The sequence below is a fragment of the Bactrocera dorsalis genome, chromosome 3 (assembly GCF_023373825.1).
Source record: "Bactrocera dorsalis isolate Fly_Bdor chromosome 3, ASM2337382v1, whole genome shotgun sequence".
Lineage (NCBI taxonomy): Eukaryota > Metazoa > Arthropoda > Insecta > Diptera > Tephritidae > Bactrocera > Bactrocera dorsalis.
The window spans coordinates 24,367,911-24,393,124 of record NC_064305.1 but is presented as its reverse complement, the minus strand read 5'-3'; the positions used below and the strand labels follow the sequence as shown (position 1 = coordinate 24,393,124).

The following is a 25,214-nucleotide window of genomic DNA, read 5'->3' as shown; positions in this document are numbered from 1 at the left end:
TATTAATGCTCTATCTGAAAGTAAAACCAAAATAGGTTCAGAAATTCAAAATTTAAAAGAAAAGAAATAGACAGTTCCTTCTTTCGGAGCGTTACATAAAAATAAGATTCATTCTTCGAACTTCTAAAATCTTATTGGAAGAGTTTTTATGCGAATGAATAGCAACTGATCCAATGTTTTGTGGAGGTCGTAGTTTTATAACTTCTACAGAATAAAGAAGAGATATAACAATAATCTGAAAATAGTTCATGCTCATATACTTCTTCTTCTTCTTCATTGGTGCAGATACCGCTTACGCAGTTGTAACCGAATTTAGGTGAAATTAGGCCGATCAGGTTCATATCATTCTTACAAAATTTCAAGGATTTTAAAAACTATATGTTTTGTGTGTTCTAAAAATCTCCATCTGACGATTGTTCGGATCATCATCAGAATTATAGAAAAATAAAGTTATAGTCTGAAAGAGCCCATCTCAATTATTCTATAATAGGGTCATAGACATGGAAAATTATTCTACAAACATATGAGTTTGCTATTGAAGTGTGTTCTTTAGTCAAATATGGGATTCGATTATTTGTAATTTCCCCTTGCTGTCGAAATAAAAATAATTGGATTTTTTTAAACTAAAATTTATTGTTGCAAAAAATAGTTAACAACACAATTCGAACGAATTAAAAAACGAATTCGCCTCGAAAGCCTCTCAGTTGTTCATTAAATGCATCTTAAAGCTTGAAAGACTGCTAGCTTAGAAACGACGTTGCTTGTAGACGCGACGACGGACAGTGCGGTATCTGTAACCATCTTGAGCGGGTTGTTCGTAAACTTCAGATGCAGCTGGTTGTGGTGCAAAGACTGGAGCTGGGGCTGGGGCAGAGTAGACTGGTGCTGGGGCAGCAGCAGCTGGTGCAGGTGGGATGTATGATGAGACAGGGGCTGATGGAGCTGGTTGGTAAACTGGAGCTGGGGCTGGGGCAGAGTAGACTGGGGCTGGTGCTGGGGCAGAGTAGACTGGTTCTGGGGCAGCGGCAGCTGGTGCAGGTGGGATGTATGATGAGACAGGGGCTGATGGAGCTGGTTGGTAAACTGGAGCTGGGGCTGGGGCAGAGTAGACTGGTGCTGGAGCAGCGGCAGCTGGCTGGTAGACTGGAGCTGGGGCTGGGGCAGAGTATACTGGTGCTGGGGCTGGGGCAGAGAAGACTGGAGCGGGTGCGCTAGCTGCAGGTGGAATGTAGGCGTTCACTGGAGCGCTAGCAGCGGGTTGGCTGTAGGCATAACCCAACTCAGAAACATCAGCGAAGGCGCAGGCCAAGAGGGCGGCGAAGGTAGCGATGGCGAAGAATTTCTGCAAAGAAATGCAAATGAGATTTAGATGAGTGAGAAACAGAAGGTGGGATCGTAAGATCGTAATTTTTAGGAATTTTATATTTCTATTTACAAAATTTGTTTCTCTAACTGGATTTTGGTTTTTTTCAGCTTTCAGTTATTAATATCCATTTTATTTACGGTATATTACATTAATATGTATAGTACTTGACTTAATTTTTTTAAGATTTTTTTACGATTTTTTTTATTAAAAAAATTCTGATTAAAAAAAAAATTATTGTTAATTAAGCCGTTTTTAGATTATTTGGCAAAATGTTTTTTTTTTTTATTAAAAATACTTTTCACTTTAATATATTTTCTTAATTTATTTTTTATATTTTCTTTATATATGTATATATATATATTTTTTTTTTCAAAAACGAAAATAACACCATTATTATTATTAAAGGTTTTATTTGCTCCTTTAAAATCCTTTGTAATTCTTTTTTTCACACACAAATATTTACCATTTTGCTAGAGTGTTTCAAGCGAGTTGTTCTATTGAAAACTGTTTGACTTGTGTCTGTCTTAACGTTGATGTCTCGCAGTTTTTATATGATTTTTAGCCAAAGCGCGCGAAATAATTATGATAATTTCTGCAAATCTAAGCATCTTCGTGCAAAACTGGCAACAAACCACAGCTTTTGCCAAAAAAAAGACGTATGCCGCACAGCCGAGATCCGGAACCGCACCCCTAGTTCTCCGCTCGTTTATGCTGCTTTGATTTCCTCTTCGCTACAACCATTTTTGCAGATTCACGCCATTTTTTTAGGCAACAGCAATAATTAGCCATGCGTGTATCGAAGAATATAAGCGCTGAAACCGGTTCAACGGTACGCACGCCTTACAAGATAATTCTTCAACGCTCATCAAACAAGAAAGACAAAACGAGAGCGACTTGAAAAACTACAAAATTTACACAAATTTATTTTTTTTTTAATTTATTGTTTTAATAAAACAACAAAGGATGCACGAAAAGAGACCGTAATCGTATGCGATAATCTTGAAGAGCGCCTAATTTTTATGATCGCTATGCAAATGCCGGCAAATGTTTGCAGCGCGATGTTTGTTGTTGCCGGCTGCGCGCCCACTCAAACCCGAAATGTATGGGCAAAAATCAATCGTGTCACACTTGCGCATGCGTAGCCAGACAAATATGAGCAAAGGCCTCAATAATTCCAATTACGAACAGTGTTGACAGTAATTATTAAAATTCCCATCATCTCGTTCGCAGTGTTGAGTTTTAATCTCAAATTAACTACTTGACAGACAATTTAAGTTGTACATTTTATTGCGGAAAAAAATTTTATTGCCTCAATTAATTATGTAGAATATAAAATTTGGAAATCAACAGGAGTTCTTAGCTTGCCGAACCGGATTCTGAGAAATGCATGGAAAGCGGTGCCTTAAGTGTGAGTATAAAAATAATTTTGCACAGTTACTCCATGCAGCAAGCTTCCGGAGTTGCCTATATTTCGTGATTTAACTCCTCAAAATGCAAATTTCATTCAAAAGAGTTAGACACAGACAGATTTGCGAATGAGTAAGGTTAAACCAACCGTACGCCTAATAAAAATTAGGTTTTCCTTGCAAAACTTGCCAATTTTCCCCATTTAAATCGTCAATCTACAGGGTAGGCCATTTAAAGTTGACCCATTTGTTTCTAAAAAAAAAGAACAAAAGAAAACAATGTTTTTTGTTCATTTCAAAAATAATTTATTTTGGTCCAAGGGGATTTGTTTCAGCTAATATTTAAAAATTAGATCGCGTAAATGGGCACCTTTAGCTTTGACAGCTAAATGCACTCTTTTTTCGACATTTTCCATGACTTTGGCCAATGTTTCGGATGATATGGCGGCTGTTTCACGTCGAATGTTGGCTTTCAGTTGAGCTAAGGTCTTTGGCTTATTAGCGTATACCTTGGATTTCAAATAACCCCACAAATAAAAGTCTGGTGGCGTCAAATCTGGTGATCTCGGTGGCCAGTCAACATCACCATTTTTCGATATCAATCGCCCGGGGAAAAATGGTCGCAATAAATTGATTGTTGGTCGAGCTGTATGGCATGTAGCCCCGTCCTGTTGAAACCAGAAGTTATCCATGTCATTTTCGCGAATAATGGGTATCACAAAATCCGTTATCATGGCTCGATAACGCTCACCATTGGCGATAACTCGATGTCGATGGAGTCTCCTCAATACTGGCTCGTACAGCTTCGATATTTTCATCAGAACGTCTTGTGCGTTGTCTGGATGCATGACTGGCATTACTGAGATTACCGGTGTTCACAAATTTTGCGTATAAAGACTTAATTGTGTTCTTAACTGGAGCACTTTTCACTTTATTTTTTTTGCGAAACGCACGTTGAGTTAACACAATTGAAAAGTTATTTTGAATATAAAGCTGAACAATTTCAGCGCGTTCTTTTGGAGTGTACTGTTCCATGGTAAAAATTGTCTTCGAATGACGCTTCTAACGCGGTATGACATTAGCCGATTTGTCAGCGCTGTTAAAAGTTACAGCGTTGCCAGATGGGTCAACTTTAAATGGCCTACCCTGTACATTACTACCCTAAAAATTTTCATATAAACGGAGCGTTAGCATTTCATTCTCGAAACAGTTCTCAAAGAAAATTTAAGAACGCGGTGCAAAACCCAAGAGTTGTCGGCCCATCATTTCGGCATCTTACGAAAAGCTCCAATTAGTATTCCTTGTTCACAATTTGGCTGGTCGAAAGAAGTCGGAGTACTCCACACCGCGATAATCGAAGAAAACCTTAATTTTTGACCTTTTTTCCGGCTTCGGTTCACCTTTTCTACGATATTTGGCCGATTGTTCGTCTGTTTCCGGATCGTAAGCATAAATCTCGCCGGCAATAATAACTTTCATGACATCCTAGTAGTCGGGAAGCATTATTTCACAGACGGCTACGCGACGCTGTTTTTCGACAAAAATCGTGTGATTTTGGAACCAATCGTGGTTTTACTTTTCTTAGACCCACATGATCTTTCAAAATGGTTTTCGCTAATCCTTTTGATATTCCAATGATGCCAGTAAGATCTCCGACTGTTAACCGATTCTCAAGTACCAATTTCTTAAGTGAATGAAATCAATCTAGAACTTTCCTTAGCTCCAATATATTCAATATGACGATTTTCGGCTTCCTGCTTGTTTCTGTAACATTTATACCAACCAACATGTGTGATTTTTAGTAAAAATAAGCAGATAAGTTTTTCTCATAGCAATTTAGTTTGGCACTAAAATTGCATACCAAAATTTTGCAAAAAAAAAGCGAAGGATTTCGCAGTCATGTTAAGCCACAGTCAATATCCACGCTGCCTACCAAAGCGATGAGCTCATAAATAAACAATTGAATAATACCGGCAACTAATAAGCGATAAAGTAACAGAAAAAAATAGTATAATAAGCAACAACAAATATAATCTTTTTCTTTTTATTTGCATAAAAAAGCCGTGTATCTTCACATTATCAAACCTCATTTACTATTGTTAGAATATGCGAGACATCTGATTATTAATTCGTTGTTTTTGTAGTTATACTTTTGATTATAAATTTTTTTATGTCTGCCGTTTGCGATATTTATTTTCTGATGTTTTTTCCATTTTTTATTGACTTTTATGCCTTCAACAGTTTTCAACGAAGTTTGTGATACCTGAAAGAAAACATAGAAGACACTCTAAAATGTATACTATACTTACTCGTGCCATAAATTCTGTTACAAATGGTATTCACATACTTTTTAGCTATGAAAAAATGTTTAATAGGGCAGAAGTTTTTAGTAAGCTAAACGACAAAACTTATAAAAAAATTTCATAGAAGGGATTCAGACTCTTCTGTAAAGGTGTTATACCTCTTCACTTTTGTGAAAAAAGGGGTTAAAATTAGAGCAAAAATAAGCCAGCAAGATGTTTGAGAAGGCGTGGTAAAGCACTTAAGCAATACTCTTTGTTGGAGCAAGTTTCTGCTCTAGCACACAGAGCAAATATAGTGGATTAGAAGCAATATCCTAGTTTCAGATGATTGAGCCTCTGGAAGTCCAATTTTGAATCCATCCGACTGCAGTTTGTGGTCTGAGTTGGTAAGCACCACACAGAAAAGAGTCTCAAAAATATTTTTGGTTTTTAAATAAAATCAATGTGATTCAAATATGTATTTTAATTTTATTTGTATACTTATTTATAATGGCTTAAACTTGTAACAGAACTTATGGCGGGACTAATTACACAGAGCTATAAGAAATGCACCTGTGAGGGGTATTATAACTTCATTGAAGCTTTTTCTTGTTCTTTATATTTTTCGCCCAAAGCATTGACCACTTAGCCTTCAAGGCGTCCAAAAGTCAAGCGAATTGAATGCAAATAATTATATTTTGAAATTTATTTTTCTTATTTATCGCACATGCGATTTATTAAAGCTTATTTATTTTCATGCAAATAGCAAATTTGAAGATCGAATGAGGTGAAGAATGTTTAAGAAAAACCTTAAAAATGTCTCAAAAGGAAAAACAAAAATTAAATGATCATTCACGCTTATGTGAATATGTAAACATATGTATATGATGCAACAATATATAACGTTAGTATATATGTATGCATGTATATATATATATATCTATACATAATTGTATGGTTTGTTTGCCCTTCTTCTTAGTCTCAAACCAAAATCATTGAACAATCGAATTTTAAGCAAACACAAAAGCAATTGATTAAATGACTACAACAACAAAAACATCTACACAAATGCAAATAATGTTTGAACTCTTTTAACGGTTATGTGAGTAAGTCAACGAATAACGGGCTGTCATTGTGCCACTAAGCGACCATACGGCGCGGACACATGTTTGTTCGCAACCCATATACACATATAGACATGCATATATACACACATACACATGTCTGACAAACTCTTAAATGTGTTTGTGTAAAATATTGAATGAAAAGATTTTTATAAATGAAATGGAAAAAAGTGCAATAATAAAAAAATATTGATGTGAAAAATCTACAGCTAAAAGCTTCGGGTACGAAAGTCAGCTGGAAATATAAAATAAACAGCTGATAGTATACTCTTCTATATACATACATACGTATATACAGAATGCGACATATTTTATGTATTATGTCGTTATGTAAGCGTTGGCTTTGACATTTACCAAACGATGGAACTGACTCGCCTCACAACGAACACAATTTCACATGTTATAGTCACGCGATTACTTAGTTACAGCAAAATATCTTGCTTAATATCAGCTTCAAGTTACGCAATATTTAATTCAATATTTTAATCCATCAGTTAGCCTTCATTTATGATATCGACGGATTTCACCCAGTTTTGATACCTGAATCGCAGGTTGGTAGGGAAGGTAAAATATATATTCTCACCCCATTTTATTAAAATTCTCACGAAGTAAACTATAAAGCCAAATTTCAAGAACAAGATTGAAGTCCCAAAACGCCTTATACAGGGTCTCAAGAAAGTTCTGGATTTATTTCAATTATTATTTCTGCACCAGAATTCCATGTTCTTAAAAAAAATATGTACAATCAATATCATTAATATTTCTCAAAACTATATCACTATATCTGGTACAAAGACAGTTGTAGGCACGGAGATGGTTATTCAATGTAAGAGAGCTACAAAGGTTATGGAGCGACTCCAACCAAATTTAGATGGAAGTTGCCACACGTCAAAAACACTATTTGTGCTTATTGCTATGTATACTTGCTTGGTTGGTTGATTGACATGTTAAGCGCAAGTCTTTAAACCATCATTAGGCCGATTCTGCTCCTTAGCAATAACCAAATTAAATCTTATCCAGTAAACTCAGTGGTAAAAGAAAACTAATTTTTCCTCCCCAGCTGCCCGATGTCTGTCCATTTGAAGCATCGGGAGCAGTGGAATATATTTCATCTCATCCGGCTGAAGGCTGGGCATTGGCATAGATAATATTCCAAGGTCTCATCATCCTCTGCGCTTGCTCTGGATTCCGCCAAATCCGCTTTCCCCATTTTCTCAAGATGGGATCCTAAAAGTAGGCGCCCTGTGATGGTCACTTCAATGCCACTAAGTTCTCGTTTGTCTAGAAGTAAAAGCAGTTTGACCTGTCTACCATCAACACTACCCCAAAGAAAATTTTGGCCTGTGTATATACGCCTTGTTTTGCTGGTGTTCCAAAACTGTGGTCCTCCTCCATGGTCCGTTGCTCGAACAACCTTTGAAATTCCTCGAGCGTGCCAACTCCTTTCCTTTTATTCCTATATGACAGGGTACCCAGACAGCATTAAACGAGTTTTCCAGTTAAAGTCTAGTTATTGCCTGCTTGCATAACTTAGTGCAGTGAGACTTAGTACTGGGGGTACGGATAGCCTTAATTGCCACTAGCCTTAATATTCACTAGAAAGTTTAGGAACTTTTTATGCTCACAGTTTCGGTATGAAAGACTGAGTTGTAGTCATTTCCTTAGAACCTTCATTATGCGTATAGATATCTACAGAAGAAGCCTCGCTATGTAAATAACAGTCGATGACAGAAGCATTGATCCATAGTTCTCTATTGGGGAATGAAAACGTTGTGCTTATTTCCTCGTGTATATCTTTTTCTCAGTTGTAATGTTAATTTAGTCGTAGTTCATTAACAAGGTCGAAAGATACCATTCCCTTCAAGATTGGCTTCGTAAACTTTGCCCATTCTTCACTTGCTTTTTTTTGGAAGTAGGAGAGTTTGTTTTAAGCTCTGAAAACCAAGTTAGCCGTTAAGACGCCATCGAAACTAATGCGAGTTTAATTTGCTACTTACCGATCCAAACAGGTTTATATCGTACAAAATACAGACATTGGCCTAATAAAACCCGGATCAGTTCCGGTATTGTTGTAAATGACGGATTATGGACATGAACGAATCGAACAAGCTACCGGTAAATCAAGTTGACTAGATTAATCAAATAAAAATAGTATAGAGAGAGATTATAAGCTATTTATTTTAATTTATACCTTTTTTGTGGAGCAAACCTTTCCTTTTCAATATTCGTCCTCCTCCATTTCGTTTGAAATATCTACTTGTTTTTTGCATCGTCCAATGGAATCACTTTCAATTTTGACTCCGCACATTTGTCACAAACGGATGTGGTTTGCACTAAATCAGCGTTAGATTCGGAAAACGAAAACACGCACATTTAAGTGGCGCCACCAAGCTTTAGTCTTTTTCAGTTGTGAAAACCACTTAGCAATAGATGGTATTTAAGTTAAACCCAGAGCCTGCCTAAGCTTTTTAAGGTAAGGAAAACATAATTTACACTAATCATATGAGATATGCATATATAGTATATATATATATAGAGTATTAGATCTCGGACGTTTGTACATAAGGAGACAAATGCCGATGTTAAAACGAAAATCTATCAGATTAAAAAAAAACACTTCTTAATTTTGTGAAATTAATATCTCTTGTATTACATAAGAATAAAAAGTTAGAAAGGAAATGATAAATATTTATCAGTGACGCTATGTTTGATCCTTCGACTAGCAAATAGAGGCGATAGGCGTTAAGCTTGATAGAGTTAACTCGTACTAGATGGATTCGAGTAATCTCGATAGTAATTTTTAATTGCTATAAATAACGACTTGAGTGTAGAAAAGTACTTAATTGCGAGTCGATCGGTTTTATACATAAAATCCAGTTTCGAAACCAACCTGGCATAATACGAAAAGCAGTGAGTAATTGAGATTGTCGCTCAGTTCGCACACTTGACTTCTGTTGACAACACGCCCCACACACCCCCTCTCACACAAACCTTTTACATGCACTCAGATAAGAGTGAATCACTACGTTTAAAAGTTTACCGAAGTGTACAAAGATTGTGATTGAGCTGAAGCAACTTTTGAATGGAAGGTTCGCGAGCTAAGGGTTCGAAGATATAAATTTTATTCCTGAACCCTCAAAAAGTTAGGAATTGATCCCACTTACTCTCTTCGAAGGATATGGATGTCATCTAGAAGCAGATCTAAATTGGAAATCCAGCCTAACTCTAATAAAAAAATACTCCCACCTCTGACAGATCCTTTCAGTTTTCACTTACCGAATCCTGAAAAGGTTTGTAACTTGTTTGTCCACTAACTGGCCTCAAAGGTTGGGATGTCATCTAGACATGCTTTTATCTAGACATTCTGTCATCTTGGTTAAAAATCAAGTCGGAAGACTTCACGTTAGAAAAAGACTTCCACATCTGATATATATTTCCAGTTCGCGCTTCACCCCCCTTGACTTTTACAACTTCAACACTCAATTAATGAAATTAAAATTGAGTTGCCAACACACACCCTCCCCACACATCCCCTTAACATGCCCTCAGACGAAAGTGATTCACCCGCTGACAGAAATCGTCGAAACTTCAGTAAAGCTTAAAATTTGAATTTACCAATTGGCGCCATTAGCAAACACGACAACAGCAATAATAACAACATCAGCGAGTGGCGTTGTCATATAAGCAAACAGCTATAAATTCGCGAGCGTGTAAAACTAGCAAATTCCAAAATGCGAAACTTGTGTTGTTTATGAGCCAATTTCAGTAATTAAAATTTCAACTAAAACTCATTTGCGAATTAAAGTGCGCGCACTTTGTGGCCGGGGCGTGGGGGACTTACACCACCGCCCCAGAGCTGCTGTAACGGCACATTTGTCACGCATACCAACGCCAACAGCAATGAGACACTTCTATTGACACATGACTTGCAACGGTAAAGGGGTTGTTGTTATTGTTGTTATTTTTTATTGCTGTGTAACGCTTCGCTGTGGGCCCCTTCCACTCACTCGCATATTTGGTTGCTTGCCGCTAATTGCTGTGGCATGTTGACGAAAATGTGCAGTCGTGTGTGTCGCCGTTGGTTTTGTTTTAATTTTCTTTTCGTTTCTATTTTTGGCATTTGTTTTTCATTCCTCATTCTTGGCGTCCAACAAACTGGCGTCACATTCAACTTTTGACCTGCAAATACTTGAAATTGGTGCGTGCTTTCGTCAGAGGGGGGAAGTGCTGTGTGGAGGGCGAAATTGCGTGAATTATATTTCAATTAGGAAATCCTTTCATTGGCATTATTGTGAGTTAGGGTTGCCAACAATACTTTGTGATCTAATTTTTGAGTATTTGAGATTGCGCGATTTTCTGTGAGTACAAGGCAAAAAAATATATTTAATTATAGAAAAAATGCATCAGTCCTCCCAAAATAAATAAATTCAATCAAAAACCCCTGAAGGCATTGGGAGCAGGCATTGCCCGACCGCACACCAAGTTATCCATACCAATATGATGTTTTCCGACCATCTTTCAAGCAGAAGCTTTTGCTATAAGCCAGTGTGCAGAAGTTAATCTCCAACGCAGCTATCGCAATCAGCGTATCGCCATAATCAGCGATAGTCAAGCGGCACTAAAAGCGATCTCAGCTTATGAAGTCAAATCGCTATTAGTCGAGGAGTGCTTAGGAAACTGAATCGCCTATCAGTTTGCAACCATGTAAACCTGATCTGGGTGACAGGCATAAAAGGGTAGCCTGCAATGAGTTGACCGACAAACTAGCTCGATCTACGGCGACTTCCATTATCATAGGGATGGAACCATGCATTGAGATGGGGTCACACCATAAAGGAGTTGCTTTGCATGAAGAAGAGAGTGGAGAAAGGACGGCACGGGTTTAGAGATATGATCAACATTCCATGAGATAAATTTCTTTTCTTTATACCGGACACTTACTTGTTCAAGAAACACTTGCCCAACGTAGGCACTTAATTTTTACTTATCTATCTAACTAGTATGGCTGCAAGCACTTTCAAGAAGAAAAGAGCCCGTCGCATTGACTGGAAATCGATTGAAATACGAACGTTAATCACTGCGGAAGAGACAGCATCTGGCGCTGATAAACAAAGACAAAGAAGACCGCAGGAACACCGTAACCCGATATAGCCAGATACAAACTATCAGAAGTTATACTGCAAACACTGTCTTGGTTGGACTCAAGCGATCTTAGACTAGGCATGAAAAACCTAAACTCAGTATAACCATGTTGCAGAAGTCCGCTTGCAAGTAAAAGAAAACTGCTCATGGATACAACACAGTGCCATAGAAACGCCTCAACGTATCGCACTATACCTCAATCCGCAGTGCTAGACCACTCACGTAAGACGACGATCTCTATAGGGAGCATTCGGCTCCTTTTACGATGAGTGAAATTATTCAACAAAGAAGTTCAATTAAATTTTGTGTGCGGAATCAAATTTCTGGTGCCGAAACATTCAGAATGTTCGATCCTTCGATGATAAATGTGTCTTTGATTGGTACAAATTATTCAAAGAGAGTCGGGAACGTGTTGACGAACCACGTACGGCCATCAACATCAACTGATGATCAAGGCGTTAATAAAATAAAAGAAATGATTGGCATCGTTGGAATATGGGAGGGATCAGTGAAAACCATTTTGAAAGATAATTGGACTGAAGAAAAGTGAAAAAACGTTTGGTTTCAAAATCACTCAATTTTCTTGAAAAACAACGTCGCGTTAACGTCTGTGAAAAAATGCTTTCCGACTACCAGGATGTCATGAAACGTATTATTACTGGCGATGAGTATTTGAGCTATGCTTATGACCCGGAATTAGACGATCAATTGGCCTGCTATATGGCAAAGGTGAGCCGAAGCCGAAAAAAAGACATGTCAAAGTAGGCCAAAAATCAAGGCTATGTTGACATACTGCCCCGATTCTTCGTGAGAATATTAGCCTGACTTAGACTTGAGTCATTTAAGGACCCTAAAAGTGCATTTAAAGCTATTCCGGAAATTGACTTCAACAACTGTTTCGAGAATTGGAAAAACCATTGGCACATGTACATTGGGGCCAATAGGAATTTCTTTTAGGGAGAGACATTGACTTTGAAGAATAAATTAGGAATTTTAAAATTATGAACAAAGTCTAATGTAGTACACTACATATCTCGGCCAAGCAAGTTTAATATAAAGGTTTGCCTATATATAATTATTTAAACATAAATTAAAAAATATCGTTACTCAAAAAAATCAGTTCATTTTTACTCAGTCTAAGGATACTTTAACTTTATTAAATGATTTCCAATTATACCGTTATGTGTCTATACTCTACAAATACACGTTCCTCGCACCACCAGTGTCAATATGGTCGCCTCACAAACCAAACTGCATGTGCTCAATTCTGCTATACTGTCTCGATTTGTTGTCATTGCACCTGCCACAACTGTTGTTGTCGTTCCCACTGCTGCAGCTGTTGTTGTTGCGGTCGATTTTCGATTTTTCGTCGCCTGTTAATTTATTTATGAGCGCATTGGTTGATAAATCAGTAACGCAAACGCCAAACTCGAGCCACTGCCCAGACTGCCAGCGCCATCCCTGCGCTTCCCCGCCTGACCGTCCACTCAACGACATGAGTCCGGCAAGCAAGCAAAGCACAGCGATTAATATCAGCAAATGAAGTATGTTTGTGTATACTGCGATGTGCTGGCACATTTGTGGCGACGAGTGTGCTCGGCGCCCTGGAATGCCAATGAATAATTCGTACTGGCCGCGCCCCATTCCCCGGTTGCATGGCGGCACTCCATGTGTGTGAGAGTCAGCGAAGAGGAAGCGCAAAATTCACAAGCCAATATGTAGTAAAAATAAATGTGCCAACAGGATGAACAGTAATAACAGCAACAACAACAGCAGAAAGAGGCATGTTGCTTGCAACAGCAACAACATTAAATCATATGCTTTCGTTGACAGTGTGGCATAGGTTTGCAGTGGCAGCGTTATCGCTGTATCGACGGCATTTATTCACCTTTTGGCAAATTGACCTCAAGCGGGCAAATGAAGCGTGGAAAAAATTAAAAACGCTGGCAAGAGAAAGCGAGAAATGAAGCAACACGAGGCAAGCTGGCAGCCAGAGGTCACGACACGTTGTGTATTTCGAGTTGCAGCGATGTTTTTTTTGAGTTTGTTGTTGTTGTTTTTGATTTTTATTCTTGTTGTTGCTGTCATTTTGCACTTGCCTGTCGTTGCATGTCAATCTGCCATATTTATTGCACTCAATGCAATGGCTGGTTGTTGTATTTTTTTTTACTTTTGTTGTTGTTGTAATTGTTATTATACAAGTAATTACGGCGATAGCGTCAATTGCAATGAGCTTCGTGAGCACACACGTGCCCATACCAGAAATGTCGCACACACATACAAACATATGCAGCTGCAACATTTTTTGTTTACCTCCTTTGTGTGTGTGTGTGTGAGTGCGTTTACTTGCATTCCATTTTCAACTCCAGTTTAATACCCTTTTGACACGACACTTCATTGCCGCTCCGCTACACACAGCCATTTCCATTTCAGTTTTTCTTCCACAAAAGTTTGCATAGCCACGTGCGCCGTTGCATACTTTTGGGCGCGCAAGCCACACCGCCACTTAATGTGCATTATTTTCATGCGCTGGCGCCAAGTGCCACTTTTTGTTGTTTATATTGCTTTTGTTGCTTTCACTTTTTAACTGGAATATCGTTTGTTGTTGTTACTATTATTTATTTTTATTTTCCTTTCTTTTTTTTGCGCTCTGCGTGCCCACCAATTTCACTTTTACATTCATTGCTGATAAGTTTCATTTCTCCTGCATTTTCCGTTATTTATATAATCATTGCAGTTGTGTTTTTTCTCTGATTTTTGTTATTGTTATTGTTGTAATCGATGACGCTACAATTTTAATTAGTTGTATCTGTCACAATGACAGCTGCTGGCTGGCGTTGCTTTTGTGCTCGCTTGTTGCTCAAAATGTTGTTGTTATTGCAGCAGAACACGCTTTAAAAAGGTATTAAAAAGTTTTAAATTTTAATTAAGCGCTTGAGCTGACAGCGCCATTATAATCATGCCCATATATACATGCCTGTACATATACAGGGTGACCTGCTGCAACACTGAGATGGCGACAATATTCACACACTGAGCTTGAAATATTTTCCATATTTGCGGTTTTCCCATATTTTATCCATTTTCTCCTATAGATGTCTGTCTCATTTATTGATATTATTTCAGCCTCATTTTAGACTCATTGACAGCGCCTAGAATTGGAACATGTCTGCGCTACGCTCCGTATAGACTGAGGCTTGTCCTGTTCTGAGCAAATCTCTGAAAACATCCCTTTGGCCCAAAGTGGATATACTTATACATATACATACTCAGTTAGCCTAGCCTTTTCCTTGTTTTAAGAGTTTTGGATGATCATTGGCTTAACTTGGTTCACGCCGTAAGGTTTTCAGTCTTTCCAGATGCCAATTACGGAAGCTTTACGTAAGAAGGCGAGGTCTTAAGGCGTACTTACCACTTATAAGATTATATTAACGGATTCTATTTCCTGGCTTCACAAAAGATTGTACTTGTATATATGAGTCCAAGCGCGATGTCTTTCTAGACGATCTAATCAAATCGGCTAAAATTCGAACTCATTAGAAGTCTACAATCTTCAAAGACTATGCATCAAACCTTACCTTGAACCTACTGCCAAAACTGGCTAACAACCAGGCATTCTAGGATGGTTTTAAAAATCATTTTTTTTTTTCAATCTTTGAATTCAGAAACACCCGGTAAGTTTTTAGAAAAACTCCAATCGCCTTGCAAACCCGCTTTTAAGTGAACAATTCTTCATTTTTCTACTTCGAAAATATCTGGCCAATAATTTGTTTAATGAAACGAACTACCTTGCGACACTATCGAGAACTTCTTATGTGTTCTAAGATGAAATGCTTTCCAAAGCCGGTAAATAGGTAATAGAATCGGTCACATCAACTGATACTCTCTACCAAAGTAAAGCTTTAACAAAAGTGTGTTCAGTGAACAGAGGTAGTCTCCAGAGTAGAATTTTAACTAGACCTTACACCGTCCAGAAAGTCAATCAAGTCTGTCATTTGAGAAACCTAATGACATTTACACAAGGAAGTCGGTTCACGAACCGTCATTTAACGTAGTATTAAGTTTTGGGTATATTAGAGAAAGCAAACGACAAAGCCTGTAAATATTCTGCAGCCCTTAAAAATTTTAGTCTCTGGACAGTGCTATTGATAGAAATCGTTCGCACGTTTACAATGACTCCCACATGGTTTCATAACCTTAGTCTCCCTTCACCGATATTGGTGGATGGGATTCCAAACCTCCGACTAGAAGTTTTCGGAATGTGATATTTACCTATAGATTTGATCCATATTTGGGGACGTCATTTTAGTCATTGAATTTTGAGTCTCCAGTTACAGAAAGATAATCAATAGACAGTGCCTTACAATATAAAATCTTAAACTTCGACCAAATGGTCGCAAAACCTCACTTCGACAACCTGAAGCGAAGCAATTTTTAGACGTATGGAAAAGCCTGTTTTCTAACTTTCCCGAACTGAGTTCAACTTTTTTCCTTTTAATCTGACGTTTTGACAATTTAAAGTCAACGATAACGTGTGAACCACCCTGTATATATGTGCGTTTGATTTTATTTATCCAATCACTGTGTTGCCGTTAATCAGGTGTCATTAAACACTAATTAAATGTGTTAATTTCAATGCACACACATAAACCTTAACTATTGCGGTAAATACATGCTATGTACAAGGGTGACTCGATAAGCAAGAAAAATATTTTCTTGTTTGAATTTAATTTCAGGACAGCTTGTAGAAATAAATCCCTTTGTGCAGCGAATTTGATAAATTAGGCACTGAAAACGTGGCTTAGAACTAATCACGTGACATTTTTAAGGCTTACGTCCAAATTGCGGCCCTCAAATATTCTGAAAGCTTGTTGCACTCAGTAAAGAAGAAAGGAAATGAAAAACACTACTAACTATATTTCGGTATAGTTTTAAAATATTCTCTATGTCGATTCCATGAACCTGCAAACCCACCCTCGTAACAGCCTCTATCGACAGCGGTCTTATTACGTAAGCGCTCAATAATGAAGTGTCAAAATGTTGACAAGCTAAAGCTGGTATGCATTTTCATTTTCATCGTTAAATAGTTTGTTCTTGTGCCGGCATTGTTGTTTTTGTAAATTGCTGATGAGCTGGGGTTTTATATATAAGTGCCTATGATATACCGGTGATATGTACTCGTACATATATGTATGTAAAGTATGAGCTCGCAAACCAGGTGAGTTACTACTTAATTATTAGCGAGGGCTTAAAGTTATTGTCATTTGTGGAATTATTTTTAAAGTTCCTTCAAACAGATTTTCAGTATTTTAAATCCTGTGATGCGCCCCATGAATTTTTGGTTTCAGATTTTGCAATACAAAGAAATGAAAATGATACATATGTTTACTTCTATGGTATAAGTTGGCTCTACCACAGTTTTATACCCTTTTTACATACATAGATGGATAGGTAGAAATAAATTGAGGCGGGGTGCAAGGCCTAAGGTCCTCTGTCATAATGAGTCACATAAACTCAGCGGTGATGGATGCTATTGCATCGACGCGATCCAGATTTGGATGCACAGCTCCGAGGGCCCCTATCCTGCGTTAACAGTTTTTCGTACATTCTAGCATCAGCTGTTCGGGAGTTTCCAGCTCTATGTCGCAAATTTTAACCGGCAGTTAGTAAAATAGGCGCATGTTGAGGCTTCACGGCCCAGTGTAAAATGACATAAGTAGCCGGAGTTTGTCTCGCGAAAGGTTGATTGCACTTTTAAACCTAGTGAGGTTGTAATCAGCCATTACCGAAATTGCCTGACGTATGTTTGTAAGTTGTTACCAATACTTTTCTCTTCCCCCTCCTTGTGATGCAGCCCATTTATGACATAGGAACCGGGCACAATGCTAGGTTCCGGTCCTACCATCCTGAAAAGATGGGTGCATTGGTTGCGAACTGATAGGTTATGCAGCCGTTCTATGTGCTCCTGCAACAATAGCGATATAATCTGATAAGCTTAGATCGCTTTAAGTGCCGCTTGACTATCGCTGAATATGATATAGATACTAAAGTATAGATATGTACTTTCATTCCGATAGTTGCGTTTTTCTTTACAAACCGACTTATAGACTTTTACTTGTAAAATGCTCGAAAATCATCTGTGACACTTGCATCAATGCCTTCCGACGTTTTCCGGACGTCAGTGTACCACATAGTCCTATCCTTGAACAGTGTGTCAGATGTAGTGTTACTCCATTCAGCCTTACTGCCGTGGGCATCCTTATACATCTTTGTGAAGTTTACCCACTCTCAGGTAATGCTGCCTTTCGAAAAAGAGCCAGTGATGTTTCATCACTTAAGGACTAATTTGCTGGAAACAGATTCTTTTCTCTGTCACTCCCTTCTGTTATCATTTGAAGAACGATGCGCAGAAACGTACACAGTAATCTCGGAGAGAAGGAATATATGTATACCAAATGTACAGAGTCTGATTATAAATCATGCTGGAACTTAGAACTATTTCCTTGAAAAACGGTAAAAGTCGTATGACCCATTAAATCCCGGACAAAGCTGAGAGCTTCTTATTTAATAAGCCAAGTGCTTATGAAAACTTTTCTCCTGCTCGAAGTGCGATCGCTTTTATCAATAATTTTAAACTCGACTGCAGTCGAGACATAAACGAACAGATAACTGTTTTTTTTAGTAAAGCTCACCACCTACTTTTCTATTGCGGTCGTAACCTTCCAAAAAAAACCCCACCATCACTTTAAATTGATCACGTTTTCATGGTGCATTGTCAGCTCTAACCCACCCTGAACCACAACAAAATTTATATGTGATTAGAATCATAATTAGCTGCCATCAGACTCATTAACACGCCAAATTTTTCACGCCTAACGGTAAAGGACAGAAGTTCGCTAAGCAGCTCAGGGTTAGAGTACAGGTTGGATAACGGTAAAACACAGGCAGCGTCAAATTAGCTGTGCAAACTGACCAAGTGAAGTGAGTGGTTATTGGACAATCATGCATTTGGTTTTCCAACTCATTGGCTCGATAACTGCGAGGCGCGGCAGAGGGCGCTGCGGGGTGATGGACAATTTATTGCTGTGGTTTAAATGTTCAAATTCGTTGCACTTGTAATTTTAATTGCCTGTCAAATTTTTCGCACCTCCGCTACACCACGTCACTCACAAAAACACATGAAAAAATGTATGCTTGCCTATATTTAGGCGCATTACCCGCAGATGGTGAAAAACGAATTTGACACGCCCACATATTCGCTTAATAGCAACAACAATAATCAAAATAGTATAACAACAACAAAAGGCGCTTTAATGACGTCATAACGCGCCGGCAGCAGCGCAACGTACCTCCTCCCCCCTCACGTCTGCCACAATTTTAATTCATTTAATTGAGCTGCCAATATTTGACCAGAATGTAATTAACAAAGCGCCTTTTCGCCGTGTGGTGTGGTGTGGTGCCCGCTTTATTGACAGTTATTGTGCGCGTATTTATATTTATCTTTGCAGTTTCGTATTTGTATTCTTCGCTGTTTACCAACACTGGCCAAGCGCGTTCGCGAATTCGTTGCTGCGCCTAGTTAGTTCCCTGCCTCTGCGGCTAATATTCGCAATTGGTTTCGGCTTATTTGCTTAATTGGCGGCGATTTAAATTTTCTCTGCGGTTTTCTATCCATTTGTTGTTATTTGATTTTCAAAAACTTCTAAATGAGTCTGAATTTGATATGCATTGTTTGCGCTATTTGTGGTTGAGAACAACTCAGCTGCAACTTTATAATACACTTTTCGTATCATATTTTTGTATAATAATTTTTAATATTTAAAAAAAAAAATAATTTAACTAATACACATTTTTTATTAAAATATTTATTATAAATATTTTCCACCAAAACCGAGCACTGTCAATTCGGCAACATTCTTCAAAATTATTTCGAAATGTTTTATGACAAATTCACCATTAAATATTGACTTTTCTTTGCCTCATCATATCTGTATCTCCGAATGAAGGAGTCCGAACAAGGACACGCTAAAATTACCTATTTCTTCAACTACATTCTTGAAAACTTGGATAATTGCGTCGCAGATGCTACTCTTGGCTCGACGAGGCATGTGTGGATCGGGAGCAGTTGAGAGAAGAGGCTCATTGAGCTTTTTCAGAGGTGGGTGAAAGGTTGAGAGGGGAGTTTTTTCAAAGCTGTTAAAGCGGCAGAAGATTTACTGCTACAAAGTGCAGCCTCTTTCAGGGAGGTAAGCATTCACTCCAACGGGAGAACGGCAATATTAGAGCTGATCTCGCTTACTGTGAGCCTCAAAATAATCAAGGAGTGTCTTTTCTCACTCAAATAGCGTTCTCAGAATTGTCAAATGATAGGACGCAAAGTGCCAAAATGTATGTAGACTGAGGCTTCTCGCTAGTCTTACCTTCGACAAACCCGGAGACATATCCGAAACTTACATTAGCCATCTCAAAAAATGTGTGACAGGATCAAAGCGCTTTGTCGATTTGTAACACCACGCACCGTCGTTCTAAACTGTGCAAGTGATATCCCTATTAGGATCGACTTAACTTAACGTAACCTAACCTAGCATCTATCTCTCAATTGATACCATTCTTTCACTTTAATTTTATTAAATTTTATAAAAGATTTTTTGTGAACTTTAAGAATGTTTTTAATTAAATTAAATTCTCTTAATTTGTTCCAAAATTATTAACAGTTTCAGAATTAGAATTCAAAATTAATCTCACTCCAAAATATAAAGAAAAATCTAGTCAACATATCCTTCATAACTTAGTTTTTCGAACTCTCCTCTTTGCTTAGGGATCCCTGCGTTGTCTTAAGTTTAGTGAGTTACTGCTAGAGCACTGGTAGAGAGCGAAAATTTTTAAGAAGGCGCTTAAATGCACCTGAGTTACATAAGCTTTTCGTTTGCCTATTGATTTCGTGCCTACTATTTTCACTTTTTATCACTTTTCAAAACAGTTCAATAGTTCAATGGTTGGTACTTACAACCGACAAATGGCTCCTAAGATTTTAAGTCTCTACGTTGATATTAATAAAGTTTGTGTTAAAAACAGTTCATTAGGGCAGAGCAAAGTGTCCCATAGTGAGTAAAAGCTTTTCTTTGCTATGATACTATTATAGATGCGGAATCAGGCCAAGATCAAGGCTATGATGGCCATGAGACCAAAAAATGTGTAACACCCAGAAGGAGACATTATAAAATATATATATATGTACATAAATGATCATGATCGATTTAGCTATGTCCGTCTGTCTGTATTTCAGTTTTTGAGATGTCGATCTGAAATTTTCCGAATGTCCACTTTTCTCTAAGAAGCTGTTGTTTGTCAGGCTTGAGATATCGCCATGCTGTAGTATGTAGCTGTCATACAAACTGAACGACCGGAATTAAATTCTTGTACGGAAAGCTTTTTCAATTGACGAGATATCTTCATCAAATTCGACAAGGGATATTTTTCGAGACAACGGTGCAATCTCTAAAGAAATTATTCAGATCGGTTCATTATAGCATATAGCTGTCATATAAACTAAATGATCAGAATCAATTATTTAATGAATATTTTGTATTCAGGACAACTGAACTGAATGCTTTTTTGTCTTGTCTTTAGAATTACTTTAATTTCGAAAAGAAAATATGGAGTAAAATGTCAATGAATTTTTCGGTTATTCTTGCACCTAACCAAAATCGGTTAAATATCTGTACAAGCAAATCTTTTCAATTATTTAACTTAAAGTCCACTCAAAGAAGATTGGAAGTTGCTCGGGAAACTTGAACAGCTACATTCCATAATTTATGAAATTGGAAATCTTTCGAAAGAAATACGGTAGGTTTTAGTAAGTAGCATATATGCGCCTAAATGTATGCTTATGCCGCCATTTCCGCCAATTTCAACACACACACACACACAAGTTGGCAGCTACTTTAGCTAAGTACATAGTACAAATGTCTGTCTGTCTAACTCCACGCCAGTGCTTTCGTGTGTGTACTTGTACATGCGTGTCTGATTATATGCTCTTGCGCCTAAATGTATGCGTCCAGCTCGTACATTTATCACAGAATTTATCGACTGGAATGAGCTTTGATGATGTGGAAATTTTTTCTCGTTAAATTCAAACTTTTCTACCGCCGCATAACGGTACAATCGCAAATAGTAACGGGAGCCGAGGCGGCAACAGGCAGGTAACAGTAATATTTACTTCCTCTCAGAGCTTTAACGGTGTTTACACACTTATACTTGTGAGTGTATTGCTGAACTTAAAGGCCGCACTCGTCGTAGCATGCAACTTGTCTTAGTGCAGCGGCTTGCTAGACACTTGCAGGAGTTATGCCTGCCACCAATGGCATGTGGCAAGAACCGCTGCTGTGATTTGTGTGGTGCCCGGCTAGTTTTCATATGTTTGTATGCGACTTTTAGTAGAGTTCTCTTAAAAATTTACAAGCAAACGCCATTTCTACCATCGCGCTGCAATCGATTGCATTCGATTCAATCGCTGAGCTGCTGTCCGCGGTTGGTGGTAGCTTGCAACATGCCCGCAAAGTACTCACAGCGTTGCATTTAATGAGATTATGGCTTTCAAAAAAAATTAAATATTTATTTGTAACCTGAGCAGAGAGTGAAGTAAATGTTACAGGAATTTATTCGAGGTAAAGTTGAAATTCGGTTCTTCAGCCGCGCAAAGTGGCAGGCTGAAGAGGTATAATATGAGAGCTTCCCAAGAGCGGCTTATAAATAAATTAAAGGTTTTTGCATATTTTTAATTTAACAAAGCTAACAGCTGCAAGTTTTTTCAGATAATTTATTTAAAAGAATAGACTAGTGAGAAGCAACCCAGAAGGAAAAAAACTGTTTATAAAAATTTACAAATATAACATTGAATTGTAACCTTACATTTTCTCAGTTTCACTTTTCGTTCAAATTTAAAGATTTCCCTAATCAAATTTGCTTTGTAACTCTTCAAATTCAATTTGACGTCAAAATACAAGGTAAAAAGAAGGTGAAGCCATTTCCAAATAATAGTATTTCGAACTAACACCGAACATCAACAGTGTTAGTAGTGAGTAGTTTGTAAAGCCCCATAAATTGTGTTAAAAGCCGCTGTTGTTTTTGTAACGTCAAAAACATTCCGCAAATAATTCTTTTTCGTTCTGGTTGCGTGGACTTAACTCTACTCAAACAGTTAGAATAGACTGTTGAAAGCCAGTCCTTATGGGCACTCCAATAACACTCAATTAACTGCTTTTAGTAAGAGGTTAGATCTTTTTCTGAAGTAGTAAAAGATGTATGCCTTTTTGTCTCTCTCCTCGATACTTGACATTCACGAAAGCCTTTAGCAGCTGTCCCATTATAGCTAGATTCTTTACCATAAGGGCTATATTAATAGGATAAAGAATGATTTGAAAGGCTAGCAACTACCTCTCACGAGTTTCTCAGCTAGGCATTTTATTACCATATCCAAAGTGAGGAGAAAGAACAGAACCTGGGGAATTGATTCTAATTATCTTAGGTCCAGAATTTATATATGCATATTTTCTGGATATCCAAGTGGAATAGTGAAAATGAAAATAAAGTATCAAGACAAATTTGTGATATGTTCAAAGCACTTTATCGGATGTTAAAATTCAATTACTTACGTTTCATGCGATCTTAACAAGTACTGTATATGACAGTCTATATACATTTGGTCTTGGAGCTGAGTTGTAGAATTCAACGGAAATTTCTCTGCAAAACAATGCTTAGCATCTAAAACCTGTTAAAAGCCCAAATTTCAGTAGTTGTTCTAAGAGGACCAAGTTTCCCGCGATAAGCGTCTAATCCTTATCATTTATTGTATCACTCTAAATTTTCAGAGTCTATGTCGCCTTCAATCTCCGAAAATCGGGATTGTAGGTTTCAATTACCAACCTAAACAATGCCTTGAAGATAGTACGAGTGTATCTATTTCTACGAGTTTTATTGACGAATACTCTGCTAGAATTAAGGAAGCGATGGGTCCACTGGCGATACAAAGAAGAAGATTTCTATCGCGAAACTCACCTCAGAATCTTGAAATTATAGCGAACTTAGAAAATCCCCCGTAATGAAATAAAATGCAATGTTTTCTAATAAAACTAGAATTTTTCTTTATTCGTTAAGTGCGTTTTTTGTTTTTCTGGATAGAATTATCATTATCAATCCAAATAAAACAAAATTAATAACGACGTCTGTAAACGCGACGGCGGACAGTCTTGTAACGGTAACCATCTTCGGCGTGATGTTCGATTTGCTCAGTTGGAGCAATTGGGGCAGGGGCAACATATTGCACTGGCGCTGGAGCTGGAGCAGGAGCTGGAGCTGGAATGTATACTGGAGATGGAACATGAACTGGAGCGGGAGCTGGAGCTGGGGCATGGAATTGCACTGGAGCTGGGGCTGGAACATGAACTGGAGCTGGGGCTGGGGCTGGGATTGAGACTGGGGCTGGTGCTGGAGCTGGGAGATAAACTTGAGCTGGGACAGGCACTGGAGCTGGAGCTGGGGCTGGGACATGTACTGGAGCTGGAGCTGGAGCTGGGGCATGGAAATGAACTGGAGCTGGAGCTGGGACATGGACTGGAGCTGGAGCAGGGACATGTACTGGAGCTGGAGCTGGTACATGAACTGGTGCTGGTGCTGGTGGCACGTAGGTGCGATCAGGTTGGGCAACTGGTGCAGGGGCTGGTGCTGGGACATTGAATGACACAGGTGCAGGTTCTTGGTAGCTGTAGCCCAACTCAGAGACATCAGCACTGGCGCAAGCCAGGATGGCGGCAAAAGCGACGAGGAAGAATTTCTGTTAACAATAGGGAGAGAAAGTGTTAGACATATTATTTATTTTCTAATAATTAAAAAAAAATAATAATAATGTTAAACTTAGAAAGATAGTACGGTTAAGCGTGTCTTAATAGTTTTAGGGAAAAGATATAAAAATGTGTCGTAGATCTTCTGTTTCCATTTTTTTACAATCTTATTCAGTAAAAATTTCAGAGTCGCGGCAATTTTGAATATGTCTTAAATTTAACATTTTCTTATTATTGGAAGGATTACATTAGTTTTTTTAAATACATATATGTTAAATTTGAACATAACTTCTTTAAAAAAAATTTTCAAGGGCTAAAAAAAATTCAGAGTATTTCGGAGTAAACAACTTTTCTCTGCTAAATTTTTAGCTTGAAAATTTTGTATTTGCTCAAATTAAATTTAAAATTTTTATTTGGCTATATTTTTATTGTGTTTGTAAAACTGTCTAATGACTATTATACAAATTACAACAATATACGAAAACTCCGAATTTTTCGGAATTACAGAAATTAAGGATTCTAAAAACTTTAAAAGTATTCAAAAGTTTTTATAAATTTTTTACATTAAAATGTACAATTACTTCACAAATTAGTTATAACTGCGCATAATATCTTTGCACAGTGTGTTTAAAACACGTTTATGTTGCTTCATTACTTTTTAACTATACTTTCACTTCATTTTTTCACTATTATTTCTAATAGAACTTTTATTACTATTTTATTATTTCGTTACAAAATTTATTTACCATTTTGTAATATGTTCAGCTAACTCCGTTCACGGTATGTAAGCGTTTGATAACCACAACGGCAAGTACTAGACTTTTATAGTCCCTTCCACGCACACCTAGCCTATTTTTAACTGTTCTCTTTACTCCAATCATTAACCTAAGATGCGGAATATTATTTTTCTATCAAGAAATTTTCGAAAGTAAACCAGTTTGAAGGTCTAATATTACAAATATAATAACCACAATAACATCTGCACGACTTTATGGAACCGGTATTGCCTAAACTATCCATAAGAAGAGCTAAATTTAAGTTAGAATTTAAATAAA

At 37.6% G+C, this 25,214-nt stretch overlaps 1 protein-coding gene across 1 annotated transcript; it reads right to left on the bottom strand.

The window, feature by feature from the left end:
• Nucleotides 1-612: 612 nt before the first annotated feature.
• Nucleotides 613-24,982, bottom strand: LOC105228696 (skin secretory protein xP2). Its single transcript, XM_049451798.1, has 3 exons — nucleotides 24,906-24,982; nucleotides 23,535-24,152; nucleotides 613-1,342 (listed from the first exon to the last, which is right to left on the bottom strand). Exons 1-3 carry the CDS (start codon nucleotides 24,906-24,908, stop codon nucleotides 746-748), a joined length of 1,218 nt encoding a protein of 405 aa, XP_049307755.1. The 5' UTR covers nucleotides 24,909-24,982; the 3' UTR covers nucleotides 613-745.
• Between the last annotated feature and the right edge of the window lie 232 nt (nucleotides 24,983-25,214).